General features: G+C 62.2%; 1 protein-coding gene across 2 annotated transcripts in view; it reads left to right on the top strand.

The window, feature by feature from the left end:
* Positions 1-24,466, top strand: part of GRM4 (glutamate metabotropic receptor 4) — a 98,759-nt gene extending 74,293 nt beyond the window's left edge. The window contains exons 6-10 of one of the 2 annotated variants that reach the window (XM_081094735.1): positions 6,032-6,232; positions 6,447-6,583; positions 10,293-11,228; positions 17,265-17,400; positions 23,537-24,466. In XM_081094735.1, the coding sequence (XP_080950861.1) occupies positions 6,032-6,232; positions 6,447-6,583; positions 10,293-11,228; positions 17,265-17,400; positions 23,537-23,586 (1,460 nt within the window). In that variant the 3' untranslated portion in view covers positions 23,587-24,466. Of the gene's footprint in view, positions 1-6,031; positions 6,233-6,446; positions 6,584-10,292; positions 11,229-17,153; positions 17,401-23,536 lie in introns of both variants that reach the window. The other variant, XM_081094734.1, reaches the window with a different exon arrangement.
* Positions 24,467-26,854: the final 2,388 nt, after the last annotated feature.

The raw sequence follows: 26,854 nt of genomic DNA, 5'->3' as shown, positions 1-26,854 counted from the left end.
GAGCGAGTGAGAGGTGGGGTGTACAGGCAGTTGGGTAATTGAACAGCCCACGTGTATTGGCTGTGGGATCCTGGATCCTGAGGGTGGGGTCCAGGCTGTCACGGGTGCTGCACCCGCTATAGGCGAGGAGACTGAGGCAGTTCGTGAACACGACAGCGCTGGAGAACTGGTGGAGCTGGAGGCACCCCCAGCGAGCCTGCCTTCCCTCCCCCTCCTCAGGGCCCCCTCCCCCTTGTCCTCAGCCAGCTCTGTGTTCTCCACCTGCCCCCTCCCCTCCTCCGGGACTCCTGCCCCACCCACGCTGCCGGCCTCGGGTTGGCCCACCCTGGTCCCCTCGATGCGAACATTCGGCCTCTGCCCCAGGCCCTGCCCACCCTGCCCGCCCTGCCCGCCCTGCCCGAGGTCTCCCAGTGAGCAAGTGCCACCCTGGCTCCTGTCAGCGCCCCTGCTGAGAGGATGGGTGGCGTTCCTGGGGTGTTCCAGCTGGGGAGACTGGATCTTCAGTTCACTTCCCTCTGAGACAAAGATTAGAGAGCGAGCAGTTCATGAGGGGGGGGAACCCCAGGAAACACAGGAAGGGGAGGGAAGGCAGCATAAAGGCAGGGGTACCAAGCAGGTTCCCGCTGAGAGCTGGAGCTCCACACCCCTGGCTCTGGGGACAGAGGAGCACGCCTCTCAGTCACCCCTGGACGTGCGAGGTGGAGGTGGGGGGGGCGGGGAGGAGGGGTGGATGCTACCCCCATCAACCACTGGGAGCTCTCCTGGAGGGGAATTGCTCAGGACCCGCCTGCTGCAGGCCTGGGCAATGAGGCGCCTGTGACCAGAGGAAGCCTCAGGAGAGGGGCAGGTGCTGGCAGCTGGAGACGGGCTGGCGTGCCTGGAAGTGGTAAGGGTGGGGGTATGGGTGGGCACCCATTCTTCCTCAGGCATACAGCCGGAGAGTCCTGCAGACTTGGGTGTGAGTCTGGTGCTGCGGCTCCCTAGGCGTGTGCCGTGTGCCCTGTGCCGTGTGCCGTGTGCTGTGTGCCGTGTGCCGTGTGCCCTGTGCCGTGTGCCGTGTGCTGTGTGCCGTGTGCCATGTGCCGTGTGCCAAGTGGCTGCGGGCAGGTCCCTTCACCCCTGAAGCCTCAGTGTCCTCATCCCCCGGAGCCCGGCCCCAGCAGAGCTGGCCTCACGGGTCCCGGAGAAGATGGAGGTGATCTGCAGGAAGCGCGGCAGATGGCCCAGCGACCACCGCCCCTGGCACCGAGCGAGCTAGGGGTCACCCAGCGGGCAGCTCTGCAGCTGTCAGGCCTGTGGAAGGCAGCGCCTGCCCCCCCTCTCCCGCCTCCTCCCGGGAGCTACAGAGCCGGGTTTGGAGGTAAAGCTGTAAACAGGGCAGATGTGGCATCCATCTTTTTGACAGCACTGCCAGCCAGGTGATGGCTGAGCGGAGGAAGGCCCGGTTTATGAGGAAATAGGAGGAATTTACTGCTCGCTGCTCCCGGGGGCCAGGAGCTCGGAGCGGGAGGGCGGCTGCGTGGCAGCTGGGGATGTGAGGACGATGCCGATCACCCAGCCTGTGATAACAGCAATAGGAGCAGCGGCTAATGCTTGTATAGCATTTATCACTTCGCATTGAATCCTCACAGCAACCCATTTTACAGATGAGGAAACTGAGGCATAGAGAAGTTAAAGACTTGCCCAAGGGCACAAGGTAATCAGTAGCAGAGCTGAGAGTTGAACCCAGGCTGTCTGACTCCAGAGATGTTTGCCTTGGGCCAGCGGATGTCCTGTCCCCAGGGCCTGCCTGGCTGTTCCAGCCGGCTTTGCAGGGCCTTTCCACCTCCACATTCCCAAAGGAACCCGAGGGGAAGGGAAGGGCGACCACGTTTGGAATTACCTACTGTGTGCTAGGCTGTGCCACCCATTAGAGGAACTCACAGTTACTCAAGCCACCAGCTAGATGGCTTCCCCTCCAGGCCCTTTCCCTCATTGCTGCTTCCCATTTGTTCAACTAGCATTTGCTAAGAGGCTGTGTGGCCAGCCCTGTGCTGGGCTTGGGGATGGGGCCAGACCTGCCCCGGAACTCCCCCTGCAGGTGGGAGACAATGTGACCTTGCAGACAGGTGGGGTACGCTGGGCCTCCCAGCAGTCAGAGCCATGGGCCTCCTGGGAGGAACTAATGGTGAGGCCAGAGCGGGCAGGACCAGGGGCCTCTTGGAGGGGATGGGGAGTGCTGGGGACTCGCACCTTTACACTGAGGCCACAAGTCCTCACTGAGAGGTGAGGCTTGAGCAAAGACCTAAAGGCATGAGCGAGTGAGGCATGTGGAGACCTGGGGAAGATGGTACCAGGCAGAAGACACAGCTTGTGCAAAGGCCCTGAGGTAGGCTCATGCCTGGCAGGTTAGGGGGCAGTGAGGAGGCCGCTTCGGGTGAAGAGAGAGCAGCAGGTAGATTGGGGGGGGCGGCAGATTTTGTGGGCCTTGTAGACAGTTTGTAAGGATTCTGTCTCATACAGACTGAGAACAGGCCATTGCGGGGTTTGAAGGAGGGTGAGGTTAATCTGAATGACCATATGCTTGTTTGAATGTCATGCTAATGGTGTGTTACACATATTTTGTGAGTTTATTTGTACATTGTGTACACAGACATGCATACAGATGTGTTCAGATGCGTGCCGGTTTGTGTGTTGCTAGTCTATATGTGTAGATATGAAAGCATGTGGGTGTATATCTGGTTGGTTTTGTGTCCTGTGTGAGCATCACGGGTGTGCGTGTGCGTGTGTGCGTGTGTGTGTGTGTGTGTGTGTGTGTGTGTGTGTGTAACTCAGGAGGGTTGTGCTGGGCAGGTGAGTTGTGGAGAGGTGAGAGGGAGTCAAGGAGGAGCCCTTATTATTTCAACCTTGAAAACACATTTCAATTACAAGTTACAACCTGCAGACAAAGGCTGCAGTCGCCGTAGTAACCACAGCTGCGGGGATTGAGGGAGAAATCCTCTCCGCTGGTTCCCTGGCTGGCTGTCAGCCGCGGAGGAGCCAAGCGCATCTCCGGCTCATCGTGCCCCGGGACACAATTAGGACATCTTCAAACTGTTGCTGCTGTCACTGCTGCTGTATGTCTGGGATTTATCTCTTCCACTAACTTGCAGAATTGTGTCTTGCTTCCTCCCAGAATTGCGGCGCCCCTGCCTGGGCCTGGGGCTCCCACCCCCCATGAGAGGGGATTTTCTGACCCCTTTCCCTCCACGGCCATCTACATCCTAGCCCTGCAGACAAGTCCTTAACTCCCGGCTAGGCCTGGCCTGACAGTTGGCACAGGGCCTGGGCCCCAGAAGGGGGAAGAGACAGGTCAGGGAGAAGGGGAGGGACAGTTCAGGTAGACAAACTCTTTTGGAACCAGAGCAATCTGAGTTCAAATCCCAGCCAGGCCAATCCCCAGGGATGTATGAACACCTACTGGGTGCCACCTGCAAACCCCGGTTCCCGCCTCCGGAGGGGGCTGTGCAGCCTCCCACCCGAGCTGAGCCCCGGGAAGAGTTCATCACAGGCTTGGGAGGGCTCATTAGCTGAGGAGCCGGGCTAGGGGGAGAGCCGGCTGGTTATGGGCGCAGCTTGGATGGAGCACCTGGTCCTGTTTGGTGTGTGTGATTCCTGTGCCCCCACTGACCGCGAGCACCTGGGCTCTGTCCCTGGGCTTCCTGGGGGTTGGAGGTGTGTGTGTGTGTGTGTGTGTGTGTGTGTGTGTGTGTGTGTAGGGCCTGCTGCGCTCTCTAAGGTAAAGGTCCTTCGCAGGCCACCTCACTGCACCTGTTTTCTCATCTGTACTTGGGGCTAGACTTGAGCAGAAGTCAAGGACGTGAAAATGTGCTGAGAAGTTTCTAGAAGTCTCTGGCAGCTTTGGGGTGGAGATTTGGGGGGGCCCACAGCAGCCCAGGCAGAGACAGGTTCCCCAGTGTGAGGTTCTCTGTGGGGAATGGCTGCTTCAGCGGGAAGCTGAGGAGGGGCCCCTGGGGAGACGGGGAGAGCAGAGCTGAGGGCCACTGGGGTCCATTGGCCAGCACACGCGCGCGTGGCCTTGGGAGGGCGGCCTCCTTTCTGCGAGGCCACAGCCTCCTCCCCCGCCTCCTCATTAAGCATTCAATCTCTTGTCCCTTTGAACCGGGGAGGGAGCTAAGGGGAGCTGAGGGAGCTGAGTTTTACCTTCTTCAGGCTGCAGAGGGCAGGCCCCGGGGCTGAGTGGGGTCCAGGTTGGGGCTTCCCAGGCCGCCCTGGCCCAGCCCCCTCTGCCACCCTCTGAGGACAGGATTGTTCCTTGCATTTCTCTCCCAGCTCCGCTTTTAGAAGCTTGTGATCAGAGGCCTCGGACAGAGGCAGGCTGCGCTGCGGAAGCTGGGAGGTTTGCCTTTCACGTCCATCCTGTCTCTATTCGTGCCTTGGCCTAGAAATAGCTTTGCCTGTTAGCAACGCTCTGCTGTGCGGAGCCCGAGGCAGGCGGGGCCTCCACGTCCTTGTACCTGGAGTTGAACAAACTTCTGTGGCACTTGGCGAGCCCCAGGCCTCTATGCTGCTGTGAATATTAGACCATTAGTCCCCACGGGGTTCCGATCCTGGCCCGGAACTGAAGCTGAGAGACGGAGTGATGGGTTCAAGGTCACACGGATAGAGGCGTGGGCGGAGCTGGGGTTCCAGCCCAGACAGTCTGGTGCCCATGCAGTGCAGCGTGGCAGGTGGTGAGGGGCTTAGCTGACTGCCAGGGCGGGGGCGGCAGCCTCGGGCCGCCCATCTCCAGCCCCGAGGCCACAGCGTAGAGTGGCGGGCTCCGTCTGGAGCAAACTGCCCCCGGAGAGCCACTGGTCATCTGCCCCAAACCGTCCAGTCTGAGTAATGACTCTCGGCTCTGACCCCGAGGTGGGGGAAACGGGAGCCAGGCTCACCCTGGGTCACGGGGTCTTGGCGGCTGAGGCAGGGGTAGGAGCCCTGGCAGGCAGGCACGGTGGCCTCACTGTGTAAAAATGCAGGGCCCCCCTCCCCTGGGGGTGAGCTGGGGTCCTGGGGCCTGAGGTCAAGTGCAGTCTGGGGTGAGGGCGGGGAGGGGCTGGAGCCGGGAGTGCTCATCCTGTCCCCGCGAGGCTGGCGCTGGACCTGCGGCTGCCTCTCTGGGCTTCAGGTTTCTTATCTGTAAATGACAGAATTGGAGCAGATGATCCACGGGCCTGCCACCCAGCACCGCGATCCCGTGGTTTCTGGCTGCCACTCAGCAGTCCCTGGGGCTCTGTCCTGAGCCAGGCTGAGAAGGGTGGCCATCCGGGCGGGTGGTGACTGAGCCTCTGGGTGTGGGGATTGGATGGCGGACAGACCACAGGGCAGCAGGCTGCCCCCGGCACCCATGTCTGTCTCCGGTGTGGGTGGAGGGGGATGGACACAGTGACCTCAGAGCTCCCAGGGGCCAGGGCTGGTGCTGACCCGCCAACCTGGCCCCCACACAACGATCCTGGAGGCTCAGGCTGGTGGCTCCGGGGGCGGGGAATTGCCTGGGAAGGTGTGTCAGGCCCTCCAGCGGGCTGGCATGGGTGGGGTGGCTTCTGAGGGCTCATTCCTTGTCCTGGCCTTGAGGGAGGAGGCTGCGGCCATGCTGTGCGCAGGGGCTGTGGCCTCAGGAGGGGAACCCCGCTTCCGTGGTGGTCTGTCCATGCTGTCCCTCCACCCTGCCCTGTGTCCTCACCTCGAAGTCCCTGCCCCGCCCCCTGCCCTGGCTGTTCTGGAGCCCTGGGGCACAGGGTCCAGGGGTACAGTGGGAAGAACAGCAGGCCCTCCCCTTCACCCCTCGGGGCCCCCAGCTGCCTCCACCAGACCGATTCCTGGGGAGCAGAGCAAGCAGTGGGCTAGGAGCCAGGAGAGCTGGGCCGTCTGGACGCTTTGCACCTCTGCTTCCCACCGCGCGGCCTGCGGGCGTGGCGGGCGTGGTGGGCGTGGCGGGCGCCCACTCCGGGTGTTTGGCCTGAGAGGGTGGCGGGCGTGGCGGGCGCCCACTCTGGGTGTTTGGTTGCAGACCGCGAGCGCATTGGGCAGGATTCAGCGTACGAGCAGGAGGGGAAGGTGCAGTTTGTGATCGACGCCGTGTACGCCATGGGCCACGCGCTGCACGCGATGCACCGGGACCTGTGTCCGGGACGCGTGGGGCTCTGCCCACGCATGGACCCCGTAGACGGCGCCCAGCTGCTCAAGTACATCCGCAGCGTCAACTTCTCAGGTGGGAGCGCGGTGCGTGTCACCGGCCAACCGGGAGTCCTGGGCCATGCAGCCAGGGGACGGGGTCCTGGGCCCCGGGGGTGGGGTCAAGGGTGAAGCCTCCCCGATCTGTGCAGGGCCCCTCCGGAGGCGTCTGCCCCGGGCTCATAGTCCTCCAGCCTCTGGGTGCGGGCTCAGCAAGGAGACTGAGTGTGCGACTCCCGCTGTCCCCACAGGCATTGCCGGGAACCCCGTGACCTTCAACGAGAACGGAGACGCGCCCGGCCGCTACGACATCTACCAGTACCAGCTGCGCAACGGCTCTGCTGAGTACAAGGTCATCGGCTCCTGGACTGACCACCTGCACCTGCGAGTAAGCTAAGCGCCTGCAGGAGGGCGGGGGCGCCCGGGTGGAGAGTCCCTCGGCCCATCCCAGCTCGGTGGGGGGACGAGGGGGGCAGCCCCTGAGTAGCCTGATCTCTGGGATTGCTGCTGCCAGTCGGGATTTTGTTCCGTGCCCCCACCCAGACATCAGAGGGCCCCGGGCCCCAGCGGAGACGGAAGGACAGGTCCACTGGCCCCTGCTGTGTCTGCCGCTGCCTCTCCCTTGCCTGGGCCTTTCTGCCTGCCGCCCCCTCGCAGGGCCAAAGCTCTGGAGAGAGGCGCACGTGGAGTGAAATGGCTCCACGCGTGCTGGTGCGGGCAGCGGGGTGAGCAGAGGGCTGTGTTTGGACAGAGGACAGTGTTTAAGGCAAATGCGCAGTCAGTGGCAGGTGGGGAGCTGTTTGGGAGTCGGTCTCCAGCGTTGGCAAACCCCAGAAAGGCCGCCCTTTCCCTGGGTCCTCCCAGCCACGCTTCCCAGCTCACAGAGTTTCCCGGGACGTGGGGACACGGCTTTCTCTCTGGCCTCGGTCCCCGCCGTGACAGGGAGCAGGGTTTTCAGAGGGAAAGGACCTGTGGTTTGTCCCCAAGGAAATGCCCGTGGACTTGGTCCCTGACCCGCAGGGTGAAGGTGGGCGTGCTCTGGTGGGCACAGTGTGCCGTCTGGATGGACCGGAGAGGCCCGGGGGCCCAGGCCCACGTCTGGCCTCCCCACGCTTCTTCCGCGTCCTGGGAGAGCCGCAGCGCGTCCGCGTCCCCTCTGGTGGTGATCTCTCCGGTGACCAGCCCCGGGAGCCCTGAAGAGCAGTTTCTGCCCATGACCTCACTTAGCCCCACATCTTCTAAGTCAGAGGAGAGATCAGAGGAAACCCAGCCCCAGGGGAGCCGAGGGCCGCGCCACACGGCGGGACGGAGCTCATTGCTATGGTGATGCTCCTGGTGCCGAGCGGAGACAGACAGGCAGGCAGGCGGGCGGAACAGGGCAGGTGGGCGCACTTGGCAACGTGGGACGATGCCCCGCATGGAGCCGGGCCTCATTCGGGCGCCGTGGGTGGGGCAGGGGGCCAGTGACGCAGGTCCGGCGGCGGCAGCAGCAGCAGAGCAGCTCACCCTGGCTGAGCACCGCTGTGCACAGCTCCGTTCCAGCATGTGGCCTCATGTGAGGACGACAGCCCCCGCGGCAGGCAGGCAGGCAGGCAGGGTGATGCCCATGCTACAGGCGTGCGGAGTGAAGGTCCCCTCCCACGGTACGCGCCCCCCCCCCCCCGCCTGGAGTTGGGGTGGGAGGAGGTGACCACACCTGCCCACTTTCTCCCTGAGCGCTCACGTTGGGCTGCGCTGTGGGGGGCACAGAGCGGGCAGGGCTCAGGGGGCCGAGGAGGAGGCCTCTCCTGCCGGCGCCTGGACCTCATGACTTCTCCTGTAGATTCCACAGAGACTCACTGCCCCCCCGCCCTGTCACCCCCCGAGTGTCAGCCCTGCCTGGGGGCTGGATCGGGGGCAGGGAAGCAAACATGGAGACCCTGCCCTTGTGGGACGGACGTTCTGGTGAAATCAAAGCATTTCCATTATGACTTCTGAGCGGAAACCCCCTAAGTGGCCAAGGGCCAAGCGGCTTCATGTCCGCGATCATTGGAACAGATGGACAGCCAGGCTCAGAGGTTGCAGTGTCTGCTCCAGGGCATGCAGCCAGCTGGCAGCAGAACTGTGACCACATTCACTGCGTTTTCCACTGGAGCCAGAATCTTCCAGAACACCCCCGTCACCCGTGTCCTCTGGGAAAGGTCCCTCCCTGCAGTCTCCCAGCTCCGGGGCTCGGGGATTGTCCGGCCTGGCATCTGGCAGGCCCCGGCCGGCCATGGCTGTGCTCCTTCGCTGCTGGGGGCCACACAGCCCTGTCATGCCAGGGCCACCGGCAAGCTTCTTCCTTGTGGTTTTCTTCCCACCAGTCTTTGCCCCCCCCCCCCCCCCCCCCCCCCCCCGTTCCTCAGCTCTGAAACCCGCCCCTCGCTCCGGGGCCAGCTGGTGGTTCTCCAGGAGTAAGCGCCCAGCACCCGCGTGGCCCGGTGCGGGCAGGCCCGCTGCCCTCTAAGCATCGGCTCTTCCTTAGAGTCACTTCCTGTAGAGCAGACGCTGTGAATCCGGCTCCCAAGTGGTCAGCTCCCTTTGCCCAGCGCCTGGAGCTCCCAGGGCCTCTCGCTTTCCAGGACTCTGTCACACTCAGAGCGGTGCCCACACTCCCCTGGCTCGCTCGCTCACAGTGACTGTCTTTGGAGACGTGGGGTGGTGACTAGCACTAGTTTAGAGCAAGATGTGAACACTGACCCTGGGCACGCAGTGGCTGTCCTGTGAGTTGCTCTCTGCTGGTCCCAGCTCCATGTGGCGCCGGAGGAGGCCAGTGGGCCGAGCCATCAGCAGCGCTCCTCCCCACCTGTGTGCACCCAGATCTCCTGGGGTCTCCTGGAAACTCAGACTCTGAGTCCGGGGGTCTGGGGTGGACCAAAGGTTTTGCTTTCCCAGCAGGCTCCTGGGTGGAGCTGCTGCTGCTGGTCTGGGGGCTGTGGCTGAGCAGCAAGGCCTCCTGAGCGTGCTCTGCTCTGCCCTCTGCCTCTAGGCCAACCAAGCATGTCAAACTCACAGGCTAACGGGCCAAATAAACAGGGTGTAAGCTTATGTGGCCGAAAAAAACCAAAAGCTTCGATTTTCTTAGAAACGTAGGTTTATTTCGATAGAGACATGCTGAATACAAAGGGCTGAAATAAATGAGTCATCATTAACATTAAATAATAGATTATTTTAATAATAATTAATATTCTTTTTCTTGAACATTTACTTACCAGACACTGAATAACTGCACAACTTAATAAGCATAATGCAAACAAACCTATTTTCCTAGTTCTCCAAAAGTGAAATATTTCCTGTTGTACACACCAAACAAGACAGTCCAAGACTAATGACGTGGCCATTGGCTGCTAAAATATTCGCTGCTAGTATTAGTGGAGAGAAATGGTGAGCCTGTGTGTAAGGTGTGTAAGGGAAACGAATGCAACACAATTATAGTAATCAGTAATTAGTGAACATTGTAGTTTGTTATTAATAATCCTATATAATAAAAGGCTAATATGCAAATTGTCCCCTTGGGAGTTCGACTGCTCGCTATGATGTGCGCTATCCACCAGGGGGCGGTGAGGAACAAAGGAAGGTCCTGCACAGCAGCCAGAAGACCCCGATTGGCCCTAATCACTGGCCAGGCCTAGGGACCCTATCTGTGCACGAATTTCGTGCACTGGGCCTCTAGTTATGTGTAACAGGATATTGTAAAAATTAAGTTATGGGATTTTTATTAAAATGTTTCTTACATACTGTTATATTGGCTGGGCCACAAAAATATTTGTTGGGGGCCACATGCGGCCTGTAGTCCGCGAGTTTCACATGCTTGCTCTAGGCTGCTCTCTGCTGTCCCCCCCACAACCCTGGAGTTTTGGACTCGAACAGGATTTCTCATAGGCCAGTGTGTCTGAATCAGGGGAGCTTGTTTCAATCCAGCTGTTGGATTCAGCAGGTCTAGAGGGCCTGGGCAACTGGATTTGTAGCCAACTAAGTGGGTGATTCAGGTGTGGGGCTACAGGGTGCCAGCCGTGGGGTGGTCCGGGGCACTGGGGCACATCCTGAGGCCCACTCCTCCTCGCTGTTGTTGCCAGATGGAGCGGATGCTGTGGCCGGGGAGTGGGCAGCAGCTGCCCCGCTCCATCTGCAGCCTGCCCTGCCAGCCGGGGGAGCGGAAGAAGACAGTGAAGGGCATGCCCTGCTGCTGGCACTGCGAGCCCTGCACTGGGTACCAGTACCAGGTGGACCGCTACACCTGCAAGACGTGCCCCTACGACATGCGGCCCACCGAGAACCGCACGGGCTGCCGGCCCATCCCCATCATCAAGCTGGAGTGGGCCTCGCCCTGGGCAGTGCTGCCCCTCTTCCTGGCCATCGTGGGCATCGCGGCCACGCTCTTCGTGGTGGTCACCTTCATGCGCTACAACGACACGCCCATCGTCAAGGCCTCGGGCCGCGAGCTGAGCTACGTGCTGCTGGCGGGCATCTTCCTGTGCTACGCCACCACCTTCCTCATGATCGCGGAGCCCGACCTGGGCACCTGCTCGCTGCGCCGCATCTTCCTGGGGCTTGGCATGAGCATCAGCTACGCAGCCCTGCTCACCAAGACCAACCGCATCTACCGCATCTTCGAGCAAGGCAAACGGTCGGTCAGCGCCCCGCGGTTCATCAGCCCCGCCTCGCAGCTGGCCATCACCTTCAGCCTCATCTCCCTGCAGCTGCTGGGCATCTGCGTGTGGTTCGTGGTGGACCCCTCCCACTCGGTGGTGGACTTCCAGGACCAGCGGACGCTGGACCCCCGCTTCGCCCGGGGGGTGCTCAAGTGCGACATCTCGGACCTGTCGCTCATCTGCCTGCTGGGCTACAGCATGCTGCTCATGGTCACGTGCACGGTGTACGCCATCAAGACGCGCGGCGTGCCCGAGACCTTCAACGAGGCCAAGCCCATCGGCTTCACCATGTACACCACCTGCATCGTCTGGCTGGCCTTCATCCCCATCTTCTTTGGCACCTCGCAGTCGGCGGACAAGGTGAGTGGGGGCTGGAGGGTGGGGTGGGGGTGAGGGCCGAGTAGGGGCAGCCTCCACCGGCTTGGAAGTGCATTTTTCACGCTTTACCGTGTCTTCCCTCTTCATTGTGAGTTTTTTCTCCAGGCCCTGGGCTTTCCCCCCTCCCTCCCTTTCTCTTTTCCCGGCTCCTCTCCCTTTTCTCTGTCTCATCTCTCCCCTCCTCTCTCTCCTTCCTTTTTCTAGCCTCCTCCTCTTTCCTCGTCTCTCCACCCCTGCCTCTCCCGCCTCCTCTCTTTCTCTCCCCCCTTTCCTCGTTTCTCTCCTCTTCCTCTCTCTCCTCTCTCAGCCTGGAGGGCTGCACCGTCTTCCATTCTTCATTCTTTTCTAGACGGCCCCTCACCTCCCTCTCCACTCAGCCCACCGTCCTTTCTGTCCATCCCTCTCTCCTTCCTCCTCCGCCCACCCTGTCCCTGCCCTCACAGGCCCCCTGGGCCCCTGAGGTGGGAGGTGGGTCAGGCACCTTTCCCCTCTCCCAGCCCCAAGCTGCTCTGCGGCCCAGGAGCCGGCCTGGCAGCGTCAGCCCAGGGCCCTTCCCTCCTGCGCCTCCTGCTGGCTCTGTAGGCCATCCTGGACCCACCCCCAGGCCCCGTGGACTCTGCCCAGGTCCCAGCACAGCACTGGGGGATTATCCTGAAGAGTTGGGTGTCAGTGAATCAGAGGCCAGAGACATGGAAGATCTTGGGGACCCCAGATCCCAGCTCCTGGTCGGAGCTCTGTGTCTAACTGTAGGGTCCTAGGCAAGCCCGCTGGCCTCTGCCTCAGTTTCTTCATCCGTGCATTAGGGCGTGATCCTTCTCCTCACCCTACAGGCGTTGTAACAACCACACGGCGTGATGGCGCAGACGCAGTGACCCGCTGTGCGGGTCTGGGACTGAGGAGGGTGGTGGGCACAGGGCGGATGGCATGGGACCCAGTGGGAAGGCCGTTGGCTTTTGCTGTGAGTGAGAAGGGAGCTGCTGTGGGGTGTGAGTGGGAGGGAGGCGTTGCTGCGTAGGGTTAAAAGGATCCCGCTGGCTGCTGGGTGGGGCCCGGAGGAGGGGAGCCGGGACCAGGGCTCCCAGGAGGAGGTTATGGAATAATCCCGACAGGGGCTGCAAGCAGGCTGGCGGGGAGTCGGGCTTCTGGCTGTGTCTGGCGGGGGCAGGAGGGGGCTGGCCTGTCTCTGATGGGTGCATGTGGGTGGGAGACACAGAAGGGAGTTAAGGATGACTCCGTGGCTTTTGGTGTGAGGCTGGGAAGGGAGGGTGTTGTGCGCTGAGTGGGGGAGATGATAAGGAGCCAATGTGGACGGACATCGGGGTCCTTTGGACGTGCTGTTTGGGGTGCCCGTTCGATGCCCAACGGCTGAATAGATGAGCCTGGAGCTCGGGGGCAAGGGCCAGGCCGGACATGACTGGAGGGTCGTCAGCCCGTGGATGGCATTAGGGCTGTGAGCCTGGTGTCAGCCCGGGGAGGGCATGGCTTCAGTGCGGCTGCCACCAAAGGCCTGGCAGGCGGGTGCTTGTCATCTGCCAGGTGCCTTACCTACTGATTGGCTCACCCCACAACCGCAGGTGAGGATAGATATCCCCACCCCATTCATACACGAGGACATGGAGGCACAGAGAGGCAGAGTGACTTGTCCGAGGTCACACAGCCAGGGGTGGCACAGCTGGACATGACCCTACTCTAACTCAGGAGCCCCCAGCCTGCCATGGCCCCCTGCAGCTCTGGGAACCTTCTCTGCCTAGGGCGTCCTCTTCTCCAACAGCTCCACTCCGATGCCGGGGCCAGGCCCAGGGAAGGCTGTGGCCTGTCTTCCAGGGGTGGCCCGCGGGCTGGGGTTCCAAGTAGCAGACCTTGGGGCTGGTAGTGAATGCCCTGAGGTCTGAGACCAGGCCTGGCACCAGGTGCTCCAGAGCCGGCGCAGCCACCAGGCCTCACTCGTGCTGAGAGCCAGGTCTCCAGCTCCCACCAGGCCTGCGGGAGGCCCTCCGTGATGAGGGCAGGTGCAGGCGGTGGCCCATGCCCTGCACACTAGGGAGCCCCACAAAGCCAGCGGGGTTGCGGGGAGGGGGTGGCACCCCACACTCCAGGAAGCTGGCAGCCGGGGGAATTACCTCGATAATACCACCATCTCTCCGGTGACCTCCTCCCCCCCAGCGCCCCCCGCCTCTCCCTTTTTAGGAGGCTCCCCTCAGCACTGATTATGCAAGGAGCCTCTGAGAGGGTCTGTTCTGAGGCCCAGAGAGGGGAGGGCCTTGCCCCAGGTCACCCAGTAGGCTGGCTTCCCACAGTGTGTGCCCACAGTCCCCAGCTCGGCCCCTGATGGCGTGGGGCCTGGGCTGCACCCCTCCCCTGGGCTTCTGCATGAGGAGGGGTGAGGAGATGAGCTCCCCAGTCCTGTGGGTTCAGACCACCAGGCTTCTGAGAGCGCAGACACCCTGGGGCCGCCTATGCGCTGTCAGGTGGCAGCTACAAAACGCCTCCGGGAGCTGCAGGCCTCGCTGCCATGTGCATGCACGTGTGTGCATGTGTGTGCATGTGCGTGCCCAGGGAGTGGGAGAAGCAGTGTGTGCGCCCAGGGGTTCATTGCTGCTGGTGTGTGTATGTAGATTATGTGCAAATGTGTGAGGGTAAGTGGAGTGTGCAGGTGACGTGTGTGGTCAGGTGTGTGCGCAGATGTGTAAATGCATCTTTGTGTATGTGCACACCGACTGTGCACCAGGTTCCTGAAGGGCGCGTGTGTGTGACCCAGGTGTGTCTGCGTCAGGAAGTGTGTGGTTGTGAGTTCAGGTGTGTGTGAATGCAGAGACGCAGGAGCGCACAGGTGTTTGTGTTTGTGGGCATGCAGGTGTGCAAACCAATTTGCAGGTGCTCTGCTGCGCCTGCTCGCCCAGGGTGCGGGTGCGGGTGCGGGTGCGGGTGCGGGTGGCGTGGAGCCGCGCTGTGCCGCTCTGGTGAGCCGGCGGCTGGATTTCCCAGCATTAGCCTGGATTTCCAGGACTTACCACGCAGCCGGCCGCATTACCGAGCCGACCAGAGCTTCTGTGCCTGTGGGGTTACTGCTCAGCCAGGCTTGGCCAGGACGCGGCTGCGGAGGCGGCCAGAATGTGGAGAAGTTCGTCTGGTGAACAGGTGCTGAGGGTCCCAGTGGCCACAGGGTCAGTCTGGGCAGAAGTGCAGAGCGGGCAGAACTCCCCGGTGCCCCCCACCAGGCCCCTCACATGCTGTACCCACCACCCATCATACAAAACAGGAAACCCACCGCCCACAGCCAAGTAGCTCCTCTCTGTGCCCTTTGCCCACCCCAAGGTGACTCCGCCCTCCCCCACCAGCCCCAGCCTGACAGCCTCCTTCCCGCGGAGGGCACTGACTTGGGAGGCTTCGGGATTCCTGCTTCCTTAGAGGAGGAGCGAGCGGAGCGAGGGCCTGGCCAAGGGGGAGCGGGAATGGGGCCGCTCAGACCCTCTGGGCTGGGGCACGTGTGGATGGGAAAGACGGGCCTCTCACTCTGCCTGGCTTTAAGACCTGCCTCTGTGCCAGGGCCGTCTCCGTGGGAGTGCCCGCTGGTTCTAGAGGTTGTAGAGACCACTGCTTCTCTGCTGGGGTCAACGTGCCACTGCCTCCAGGTGACAGCGTGCGCCTCCACACGGGGGCTCAGAGCAGTGCCCGAGCTGTGCGGGGTGGGAATCCCAGACCCTGGGGCAAGGAGGGGCCTGGGGGTGCCTGGCCCCACTTGTGCTGTGCACATAGCAGCCACCCCAGCCTGGGATGGCGAGAGGAGCCCCCAGGGCCCAGGCTGGGAGGGCCGGCCAGCAGATGGGTGTTGCTTTCCTCGCTTTACACCCCTCCTTGTATTTTGTTTGCAGAGAGGCTCCGGGGCTTGGAAGTCCGTCCTGAGCTCATTGAGCTCAGGGCTGGCTCCAGTTTCCAGGGCCCCGAGCAAAATGAGAACGAGGGGCCCTTGTTCAAAACTTATTAGGATTCAAGACGGGGGCCGCAGGCATTAAGCCAAGCATCGGCGCAGGCGTGGCTGCCCAGGCCACCTGCCATGCTGCCGACTCCGCTCGGGTTAGGGGGCTCAGCAGCCACACTGGGGCAGGGCAGGGTGGGATCTGGGGCCTAGACCCCTGGCCCCACCACAGGTCTGTCCACTGCAGGGCTCACTCTGCCCAGAGAGGGGGCCTCTACCCTGGCCACCAACTCCATATGGGCCCACTGTTACCCCATAACAAGGTGGGGGCAAAGGGCCTAAGATGGATGTCTGACCTAGAACCCATTCCTGTTCCCAAGAACCCCCAGTGTGAAAGGAGAGATAGCCCCTCCCTTAGGGAACCCCCATGTAATGAGAGAGACATGCCCCGTCCCCAGGGCACCCTGTCCCCAGGGCACCCCCAGTCCAGTGGGGAAGACAGGCCTGTTCTTGACTCCCGGGCCTCCACTGTTCCTCCAAGGAGCTCCTGTGAGTCTCTGGAGCCTGTCCCCCTTCCTCCCTGTGGCCACGAGGCCCCTCCCACTGGCCTGTCACCACCTCCCCGCCCCCACGCTGGGAGACAGCTCTGTGCGTGGCTGAGAGTGTGGGTTGCATGTGAGGACGGGAAGGGCGGGCTGTCTGCAGGGTGTGTGCTCCCGGGGATCAGTGGGCAGTGAGGCAGCATGTTGTACACGCTGTTATCTTGGACCCATCTTTCCATCCTCACACGTGCTGCAGGTTTCATGCGGCTTCACAGCTGCGCTGGGGAGGAGCCTCGTGGTCTGGGTGAGGCAGGCGCTTTCACCCCATTGCACTGATGAGAGCATCGAGGGCCGGAGAGGGATGAGGCTCCCCAGGGTCACTCAGCTCTCTCCGCGGGGGAAGGCTGGAAGGAAGGCCTTTAGACTCAGGGCTCGAGGTGTTTATGGAGCCGGGCAGGAGGTGGAGAGGACATGAGAACAGAAGATGTGCCCCCAGGGCTCCCGGATGAGGCCAGGGCTCTGGGGACCTCAGGAAGCAAACCCAGACCCGTGATGTCCACTGCTGGGTCAGGTACAAGGAATGAAGGGTGTCAGGGGATTGGGTAGAGCTGGGGCCAGGGAAAGGTTCCTGGAAGAGCTGGCATGTCAGCCAGGCCCCAGGTGAGGGAGGGGCCCAGGCCCAGAAACAGCAGATTTAGGGAGCAGGACGCCCAGGCCAGACCTGGGGGCCACAGCCGGGGCCTCCCCTGACTGTGGGCGGCCAGAGGGGCGGCTGGGCCTGGGGGACCCGGAGGGAGCAGGCGGGGAGGGGATCCCCGCTGGGGGCGGTGGGAGTCGTCAGGCCTGCCTGGAAGGCCCCACTAGTGAAGAATGGACTACCCGGCACCCAAATTAATGGGGCTTTCATTTCGCCAAACATCTGTCACTGTTAGTGCTGGTGAGCGAGCGTGAAATGAGCTTCGACTGTGCTGCCCTGCGCGTCGCGCTGGCGCTGCGGCTCCGTGCCAGTGGCTGCTCTGCACAGGGTGGCCCGTGGGGGCAGCCGCTGCATGGGGGGCCTGGCTGAGGGGCTGGGCACCCTCCTGAGGAGGGTCAGCTGTGGTCCCGACGGCGGGCGGCCCCTCCTCAGGGCGGCCCCTCCAAACAGCACATGACAGTGGGGACACTTCCCCGAGCTCCCGGCTGGGCTGTTACCGTGGCCCCGTCTATCCTCACAGCCCTGCCAGGTGCGTGCAGGACTGTAATCACCAGGCCTGCATTTCACGTGAGGACACGGAGGCAGGAGGACGGACGTGGTCAGGACTCGAATCCAGGGCTTCTGGTCTGAAGTCCGGCTCTCCTCCATGCTCCCTCCGATCCAGTCTGTCCCCGCTGCGTCTGCCTCTGGGGAGGGCGGGGGTCAGGGCGAGGTCGGGGCGAGCCGCGCTGACGCCTCCCCGCCCGCCCCAGCTGTACATCCAGACGACCACGCTGACGGTGTCGGTGAGCCTGAGCGCCTCGGTGTCCCTGGGGATGCTCTACATGCCCAAGGTCTACATCATCCTCTTCCACCCGGAGCAGAACGTGCCCAAGCGCAAGCGCAGCCTCAAAGCCGTGGTCACCGCCGCCACCATGTCCAACAAGTTCACGCAGAAGGGCAGCTTCCGGCCCAACGGGGAGGCCAAGTCTGAACTCTGCGAGAACCTCGAGGCCCCCGGTGAGTGCCTGGCCCTGCCCTTCTCCCTCTGGACCTGCCCAGGCCCCGCCCCCTTCCTGGGGAGGGCCAGCCCCCCACCCTGCCCCCAGCCAGGTCATGTAGGGGTCCCGGAGAACCCCAGGCTGCAGGTTAGTACCCTCCGCCCTGCCTGCCAGTCCTGGGAGCCGAGAGGACCCCCAGGCCCCAGCCCATGCCCACCCTGTCCTTGCCCTTCCAGGGATCTCTGCCTCCCCCCCCCCCCCTCCCCGAGGGAGGCCATGGGGGCCTGATTCACACACTGTGATGTGAGGCCCCCATTTCTCTGCCCTGTGACCTTCATCTCTCGGGAGTCAGGTGGTGTAGACGGCCCCTGATCCCTGTCCCTTTGGGAACCGGGGGGCCATGGCCCTGGCACCAGCCCCACCACCTTCTAGCAGGGCCCTAGAGATGGGGCCTCGGGACATGGGCCCTGATGGGTAGGTGGGGTGTGGGTGGGGCAGGGGCCTCCAGAGGCCAACGTTCTCAGGGAGCAGGTGCCCTCGGGGTTGTGCAGGCACCTCAGCTGCAGAGGGTCCTTTGAGGGCTCAGGGGAGGGAAGGAGGCAGAGAACGTAGAGTCTGGGAACAGGCCCAAGGGCCGGCGGGTGGGACAGGTCCTTCAGGCTGGTAAGGCATGTGTGTGGGAGGGAGCAGGGCACCCTCTTTGCCAGCTGCCCTGGTCCCCGCAGCCAGCCCTGTATGGGGAGACGAGGTGGGAGAAGGCCAGGGGGCAGGGCCGCGGAGGGACAGGTTAGGCCCCGGGGCCAGTAACAGCGGTGACCGTCTCCGGAGCCCTGTGTGCTACACCTATCAGGTACCAGTGTTCATCCCCACAGCCATCTTGAAAGACAGATATTTTGTCATCTGTGTAATACAGAGGAGGAGAGAGGGACGACCCAGGTCACAAGCCAGCAGGTGGCGGCCGGCCCTGACCTCCCACTATCCCCGCTGCCTGCTGTCTCCTGGGACAGCCTCAACTTGTGGGGCGGGGCCTCCATGGGCCTTGCTTAGGGTCGGAGTGTCGAGGGGTCACTGTGGTCACCCCGCCACCGCAGACCTTGGCCCCTCCCTGGACGCCCTGTGAAGTGGCCGCTCCTCCCGCCTCCCACTCCCTTGAAGTCTTGGGGGACATCAGGTCCTGGTGGGACCGGGAGTGAGCGCTCTGTTCCTCCTCTGGCACTCAGGAGGCCAGAGGGGGCAGCGTCGAGGGCAGCAGGAGGGACGCGGGTAGCTCAGGGGAAACAGATTCCCCTCCCGTGTGTCTGGGCTGGGGCAGTGCTTCTCACAGGCCCTGCCTGGGGCTCCGGGTGGAGTGTCGTCCCTCCGTTCTCAGCACCGGCCCACATCCCTGCCCACACGCAGGATTTTTCTCTTGTGAACTTCACAGCAGTCCTGTGAGGCCTGGTTAGGGCTGGAGGTTTGATCCCAGCTGAGGCTCAGAGAGGGTGAGTAACTTTCCTGAAGTCACACAGCTAGGTGGTGGCTGGCTGGCCCCATGACCCTCACTTTATATGGCCTCCCTGTCTCTGGGGTCCCCACTCTCTGCAGAGTAGTGTACCCCGCTCTGAAGCACCCCTGCTTGGTCGCCATCCACCTCTACCAAATGACTGGTTCTCGCCAGTCCCGCTCCTCCCAGAGGCCAGTGTTCCTGCACCTGCAGCCCGGGAGGTGCTTTCATTGCTCCGGGGCCCCCACGCGGAGAGGGGGAGGGCGGAGTGTCCTCAGAACTGCCCCCCTCTGGCTTTCTGTGTCTACCCAATGCAGCCCCTCACCTGGCCCTCCTGTCCAAGAAGAGCCCCTGCCTGCTCCCTGCCCCTCATTCCCGAGCCCCTCCCTCCCGGCCATGCCCTGCTCTGCTCCAGGGCTCCTGGGAGAGTGGGGCTCAGCCCGCCCGGAGGGTGGCACTCATGGTGTGTGACATCCTAGGGGCCACAGAGGGCAGGCAGGCTTCACGGAGAGCTGATCACACCTCTGCCTCTGCTCAGCTGGTCACCTGGGCGCAGGGACAGTCACCCCCCTCCATCCCCCCAACAAGGAGGGTGGGCAAGGGAAGACCTTGCTTCCAGCTTCCTGCTCCCTGCAAGGGAAGGATGAGAGCTGCCCACTCACCCCACCCCGCAGTGAGGCCAGAGGCCCCCCCTTCGCCCCCCTGTCTCTCAGCTCGGTGACAACGGGGGCCATGCGGGTCGGGCAGGAGCCGGGCGATTAATTCCGGGGACAGCTGACAGCAGCCTGTGAGCAGGAGTGGGGAGGTGTCACTCCTGTGGAGCAGGGACATTTTTCACGCTGTCGCTGGCAGGCCACGTATCTTTAAACAAACAATAGAATAAATAATTCAGGGCTGATTGCAGGCAGATTGGGTGCGGAGACATGGGGGTGGCAATGGGGCTGTCAGCTCCGGCCGCCACTGCCCAGCTAACTGTTATCAGAGGCGGCGGAGCCTGTAGACCAGCAGCCACCAGCAGTCTGTCTCCAGCACGGGCTGGATGGGCTCCGGGCCTCTGCCCACACGCTCGTCCCCCACACCCTTGTCCCTTCCCCGACCCCGAGGATGGCCTGGGGGTTCCTCTCCTCCCCCTCCCCCCTCATCGCTGTAGTGATTTCAGCCCTGCCCCTTAGCCCATCATATTGCAAGGTTTCAGAGTATTTCCATCCACCCTGCAGCTGAGCCACTAAGGGTGTCATCCCATTTCACAGGCGAGGGAATCGAGGCTCCCAGAGGCTTGGTGTGTGGGAAGGGCCACATGGCAGGTGCTGAGGTCCCCGTACTGGTCAGGGTAGGATTGGCCCCCAAGTTTCCCGAGTCCTGGCCAGACTCTTCCTTTTGTTCCTCACAGTTAGCTCCTGGGGGACCCTCCTGGGCAGATCATTGCTCCCATTTTCCTGATGGTGAAACTGAGGCTCCGCCGAAGGACTTGGGTCCCTGGCTTGTAACTGAGGGCTGAATGCACTTCCAGGTTCTGGAAGCCATGGGCTGGCTTTTCTGCTAGAGACAGCTCTGGTCTTAGAGGGACAACAGGGGCCCGCCTGTCCCTCAGCTCCCGGCCACTTTCACCGCCCCTCCCGCACCCCCCTCGGCCGTCAGCTGCCTCAGGCTCCCGTTTCCCTGCAGCCGGTGGAGATGGTGCTGCTGCTGCTGGGTTCTCCTCCCCTGGGAGCCGGAGCTGCTGGCAGCGTGCAGTTTCGGAAACAATTTTCTCAGTTCACCCCGAGGGTGACGGAGCCCTGGGGAGCCGGTTCTCACCAGCTGGCCTGCAGGGCTGATCAGAGCTGGCTGCGGCTCTTTTTTGCTGGTGAGGGACAGGGTGGGGTGGAGATGGGGGGGTGGGGGTTCCCCTCAGGAAAAGGAGCCTCGGCAAACACGGCCTCCGCTCTGTGTTACAGGCGGGGAAACAGGCCTAGCAGGTCAGGAAAGGAGCAGCTGGGGTCCCAGAGGAGTTGGAGGCTGTCTCAGGATTGCTGATCTGCTAGTCCCCCCACCACCTCCCTCTCAGCAGTGCGGCCATGTCGGGGCTCCAGCCTCTAGTCCCTCAGCTCCCTTCCCCAGGGGCACCCACCGAGGCCCCCCCTGGATTGGGCTCCAATGAAACGGACTCATCCCATGGCCCTCCCTGGAGCGGGGTGGACGTTTCACAGGGGAAGGTGGGGATTCTTTGTAACCTAGAAGGTGCTGTGGCGTGTTCTTATCCTCTTCCTGGATGCCATGGGCACCGTTTCCTTCCCTTAGCACCTGTCTGGGTGGCACCTAAAACTTGAAACGCCCTGGGGCTCAGCCTAGGGATCGTTCATCTTCTGCTCTCACATTTCTGCTGACAGGGAGCCCAACCACCACCGAAGGGCACCCGCTCCACTCAGCTCTGGCCAGGAGAAAGTTCCTCCTTCAGCCGATCCTCGGGCCCCCCACTGGTCCCCGGTGAGCCCCTCTGCTCACCCCGCCCCAACACCGGTTCTTCCCACACTCAGTGGACCCCTGAGAGTGGGACTCAGCGATCCTGCCTGTATCAGCGGCTTCCAGTTACACTGCTGTGACAAAAAGGCCCCCGAGCAGAGTGGCTCAGTCAGACAATGTTTGTTTCTGTCTGACATGATATAATAGTACCTGGTGGCGGCAGGAGCGGGGCCCAGGCTCCTTCCATCTTGTTGCTCCATCGGCTCTGGGAGGGCTGTTCTTGTCCTCATGGCTGAGGCTGGTGGCTTTCCCTGTCGGTTCCGCCCGTGGAGGCAAAAGAGAGGAGGTCCGGGGGAAACAACCGATTTTAATCAAATGACGTGGAAGGTGCACACAGCCCTTCCGCTCACCTGTCAGCAGGAATGTCGTCATGCAGGGCCACGCTTTGCTGCAAGGGAGGCTGGCGATGCAGTCCTTGACTTTGGCAGTTGGGAGCCCAACAAAAATGGGAGAGAGGATCGAGGGGACAGTGTGCAGCCCACCACACCGCTGCCCCCCGTGTCCTCTTCTCCAGGCCAGACGCATGGCTGCACCTGCTGGGGTGCCTCCTTTCCTGGTGACAGGGGCCTGCTGCGGGTCAGGGCAGCTTTATGACAAGCGATACCGTCGTTTTCTCCCACGCAGCCTCCTTCCCCAGGCGGCAGTTCTGCCCTTGATTGCTGTCCTCTGGGTGTCCCCAGGCGACGGAGGGAGACCCTGAACACTGGCAGGACAGGACAAAACCAAGGACCTGGCCAGCCCACCCCTCGGGCCTCAGCTCCTCACTGGCTGCTGTGAGGCCAGCCCTGGGGGAGCGCTCACGTTGCCGAGACAGCTGATGTCGCCCGCTGTCGCCTGATGTGGCCAGGAAATGGGAGCTACGCAGATATGGGGCCCCCTCTGGGGCCCGGGGTGGGCGAGCGAGGGCCAGAGTGATGGGTGCAGATAAGGGAGGCCAAGGCTGAGGCGAGACAGGGGCACCCAGAAATAGGGAGGGTGGCTACATGGAGAGCCGAGGGGAACTAAGAACTTCCCCTTCCCTTGAACGTGGGGAGAGGCTGAGCCAGTCAGATGCCTCAATGCCTAGCTCAGCCAGGGCCTGCTCTGGCTGCATTATTTATTCCTCTGTCCCTGCTCCACTCGCGTCCTGTCCGCTGCCAGCCCCCGTATATTGTTGGCCTGAGCTCTTCCAGAATGTGCGGTGGGGCTTCTGAAAACTTCCCTTGATGATGTGGTTGACCTTTGAATAGCAGGGGCTTTGGGGTGCCAATGCCTGTGCAGTCGAAAAATATATCTATAACTTTGACCCCCCAAAACTTAAGTTGCCCCTGGGCATCCTCGGGGGCTTGGTCCAGGACCTCCGTGGGCACCAGCCCAGCAGGTGCTCCGCCCCCACATACACTGCTGAGGACCAGGGCGTACAGCAGGTTCCCCGCATCCGCACACTCCCAGCCACGGATTGAAAACACCGGGTATTTACTCAAAACAAAACAAGACGAAAGCAAGAAAGCCAGCTGAATATTAGTGGACCCTTGAAGTTCAAACACGTGTTAAGGGTCAACGGGGCTTTAAAAATATACAATTATATCACAGATAAAAGTGATTCTTTTCTTTTATTTTTTAAAAAATATATTTAATTGATTTTTTAGAGAGGAAGGGAGAAGGATAGAGAGTTAGAAACATCGATGAGAGAGAAACATCGATCAGCTGCCTCCTGCACACCTACTGGGGATGTGCCTGCAACCAGGGTACATGCCCTTGACCGGAATCGAACCTGGGACCTTTCAGTCTGCAGGCTGACGCTCTATCCACTGAGCAAAACCAGTTAGGGCAAAAGTGATTCTTTTAAAGTGTGGTGGAGTCTGGAGGTGGCAGGGGCTCCCGGGGGAGATCCTCACGGGGGGGAGGGGGGGAAGGGGGGGTTGGGAGGGAGCGCCCAAAGAGGGGTCACACCTAGAGCAACAGGTGAGAGGGCAGGCACTCCCAGCAGGAAGCCCAGCCCAAGCGAAGGTGTGAAGGAGGGAGGAGGAGCTGCAGGCGGCCCAGGGCAGGGAGTTGGAGGCCAGGCCGGGGAGGTGGACTGCTCTGCGCTGGGGTCTGGACTGGAGGCCCTGGCAGGGCAGTGCCGGCGTGGCGGGCGGTGTGAAGGAGCTAGCCTCTGCCTCCTGCGTACCCCGGTCTCTCCTTCCAGTGCTGGCCACCAAACAGACCTACGTCACCTACACCAACCACGCACTCTAGCGAGGCTGCCAGAGCCGAACCGGAGGAGGAGGAGGACCCGAGACCCTCGTGATGGTGCGTCGAGCCAGGGCCACTCCGGGGCCCAGCTGATGTCCTGCCTGCCCGTGGACACCCGCGGATGTGGCTTGGTGCTGAGGACAGCAGAGCCCCAGCGGTCCCTGCTGGGTAGCCTGGGCAAGCCGGGTGGGCGCCAGGAGGAGGGCCGGGGGCTGGGCCGCTTCTGCCACTCCAGGAGCCTGTCTTGGACCAGGGCCCTCCTAGCCCCCAATCACAGGGGCCCCGGTGCCGGTCCCTCGGTCTCTGCCTGTCCCAGGGGCGACCTTCTCCGTCTGTCTCCATCCTCTTTATTTTCTCTTATCTCTGCTGTCCGTCTCCATCCGTTGCTCTGCTTCCCCGATCTTCCTCCTGCCTCTGCGTCTCTCGCTCATGAGCTCGTCTCCAGGCCTCTCCTGATTTTTTCTGTGCTCCTCCCGGGCCTCCCCTCTCGTGCATTTTCCTTGCCTGTCCTCCCACCTTCATTTATGACCAGCCTCTGCTCTCCCCTCCCTGCCACCTTCTCCCAAGTCACTAAATCTTCCATGTCACAAAAGAGAAAAAAGGGAAAAAAAATCAAAACACAAAAAAGCCAAACAAAAACAAATCCTGAGTCTGTTGCGAAGTGCTGCGTCTCCTGGTGGCCTCTGTGTGTCCGTGGCCCGCAGCCTGCCCGCCTGCCCCCGCGCCCGCTGCGCGGCCTGCCCGCCTGCCCGCCTGCCCCTCCTGCCGATGACACGGAGTTCAGTGCCTGAGTGTTTGGTGGTGGTTATTGATGACATGTGTAGCGCATGATTGTTTTTTATACCAAGAACATTTCTAATAAAAATAAACACATGGTTTTGCACCCTGGCTCCACGTCCACTGAAGGTCCGGCAGTGGGACCCCAGGCTCCACCCTCAGCCGCAGGGCCGGAGGCAGCGGGAAGGAGGAACTGGGTGATGAGACTAGGTTCGGGCCAGGAGGGGGGGGGGTGTGGGGTGGTGGGGGTGGGGTGGGGGGGGTGGGGAGCTGCTCCCTGGGCTGCATTGAATTGGGGTGTGGGGAGGCCTTGGGCAGGGAGGGGCCAGGACATTGTGGAAGATTCCAGAAGTCAGCCCTGCTGGTAGGAGGGAGCTCTGTTCCTGTCCACTACCCTGCAGCCCCCAAGGCAGGTACCATTTCTGCCCTTCCTTCCTCTCCTCTGGCTCACATCCTGTGCCCTGGGACCCCAGCCCCAGCCCATAACCCGAGCCTCCCCTCTGCCCCAGGCAGCTCTCCCCTTGAGCATTTGGCTTCCAGGACTTCCAGCAGCCACAGTCCCCCCTCCTGCTTGTCCTGTCTTCAGGCCACAGGTGCTAGATGATGGGTGTGTGGCCAGGTGGGCGGCACAGGTGCGCATGTATGTGTCTGTTCTCGCTGCATGTATGTTGTGCTCCTGCCACCTCTATGCTTATTTCTGACTGTTTAGGCCAGTGGTCGGCAAACTGCGGCTTGGCAAACCGTGGCTCGCGAGCCACATGCGGCTTTTTGGCCCCTTGAGTGTGGCTCTTCCACAAAATATCGGCCCTTCCACAAAAGACCGACTTCTGCACATGGGCCACGAAGTTTCAATTGCACTGTATGTGCGCGCCCGCACGTGGTATTTTGTGTGTTTAGGCCCAAGTGGGTGCTCACAGCCTGGCTTCCCTGGCAGGTGGGGAGGTAGGGGGCAGGGTGTGGCCCAGGGGCAGGCCCTGCTGGGGCTGAATCATAGAGCCAGCGACACAGTGAGGCCACAGGCAGCAGCTGGAGCCCGGCTGCCTGTGCTGACTCCCCACCAGCCACCTCCTAAGCTGAGGGGTGTGGCGCTGTGGCCGAGGGCCTGGGGGACCCTGGCTGGGACTCGGGCAGGGTCTGGGTGTGGAGGTGAGGGGGCAGCAGTGCGTTGTGCCAGGCGTCTCTGGGGAAGCCTTTTACTGGGGGAGGCCGGTCACATGTGAGCACGCCTGCGCTCAGGAGGCCCGCCGTGTGTTCTCGCATAGACGCTGGTACGAGGGAAGGAAGGGAGGCGGGTCTCACGATGGCCTTGCTTTCGCAGGACGGACCCTAAGGCCCAGGCAGGTCCTACCCAGTGTCCCAGGCTAATCAGGAGACCTAGGTTGTCAGGCCAAGGCCGTTTGCCAGAAACTCCCGGGCCCATTCGGCAGTGTTTGTGCGTGTGTGTGTGTGTGTGTGTGTGTGTGTGTGTACAAGGGGAGTGTGGCCAGCTCTCCCCGCCGGGGGTTCCCTGACAGCACCCCCAGCCTGCACCTCGCCCCCTCTCTGGCTCATTTCCCTGGCAAGGCGATTGCCTCGCAGGGGCACAAGGCCAGGCTGCAGGCCGGGCCTGGAACAGGGTTTGATGCCCAGCCAGGACTTTTCAGGTGACTCCCACGCCTGTGGAGCTCCATCTGGGTTCCGGGGGCGTCACCTTCCCAAGGGGTGCTGTCCCTTCCCCTCCTCTCACACTCATGGGAGGCCCATGGGGACCAAGGGAGAGGCCGGGGCTGAGCAGGGTGGGCGCCTGGTGGGCATAGGTCGGTGGGCATCCCTGAGACTGGCTTAGTCAGCCTGCCCAGGGCTCAGATGTGCAGGTGGGGAGGGGCATCCAGTCTGCTGGGGAGACACGGGCCTTGCAGCCAAACAGCCAAAGCAGCATGGATGGGAGTGGGCGGGGCAGGTGGGGAAGCCTTGGGTGGGTATGAGCTCTGAGCTGAGCCTGGGGTAGGGAGGAGCCCGGGCTCCGTGGGCCCAAGGCCGGGAGCAGGGGCCGTCCCAGCAGGCCTTTTGGAAGTCAGTCCCGCACTGATGCCTTCCTTGGCCAGCTGGCTGCTCACATTTGCTCTCTGCCCCTTATTATCAATTCCCTGGGCTCATATGGGCACATGAAAGGAGGACTGAGCTCAGTATCTTCAGAATGGCATCCCAAATAATAAAGAGGTAATATGCAGATTAACCCTCACGCCCTCACAAGATGTCTGCCTATGACTGAACAGCAGGCTGCGTGGGGCCACCAGGCTGGCGGGGGGCATGAAGGGTGACCAGGCCAGCGGGGGGGGGGAGGGATATTGGGGGCAACCTGGACGGTGGGGGGTGCAGTTAGGAGTGACCAGACTGGCAGGGAGGGGGCAGTTAGGGGCGACCAGGCAGACAGGCAGGTGAGTGATTAGGAGCCAGCGGCCTAGGATTGTGAGAGGGATGTCCGACTGCTGGTTTAGGCCTGATCCTAAGGGGT

This window comes from Myotis nattereri, assembly GCF_964212035.1.
Source record: "Myotis nattereri genome assembly, chromosome: 6".
NCBI lineage: Eukaryota > Metazoa > Chordata > Mammalia > Chiroptera > Vespertilionidae > Myotis > Myotis nattereri.
This window is presented reverse-complemented; position numbering and strand designations above follow the sequence as displayed.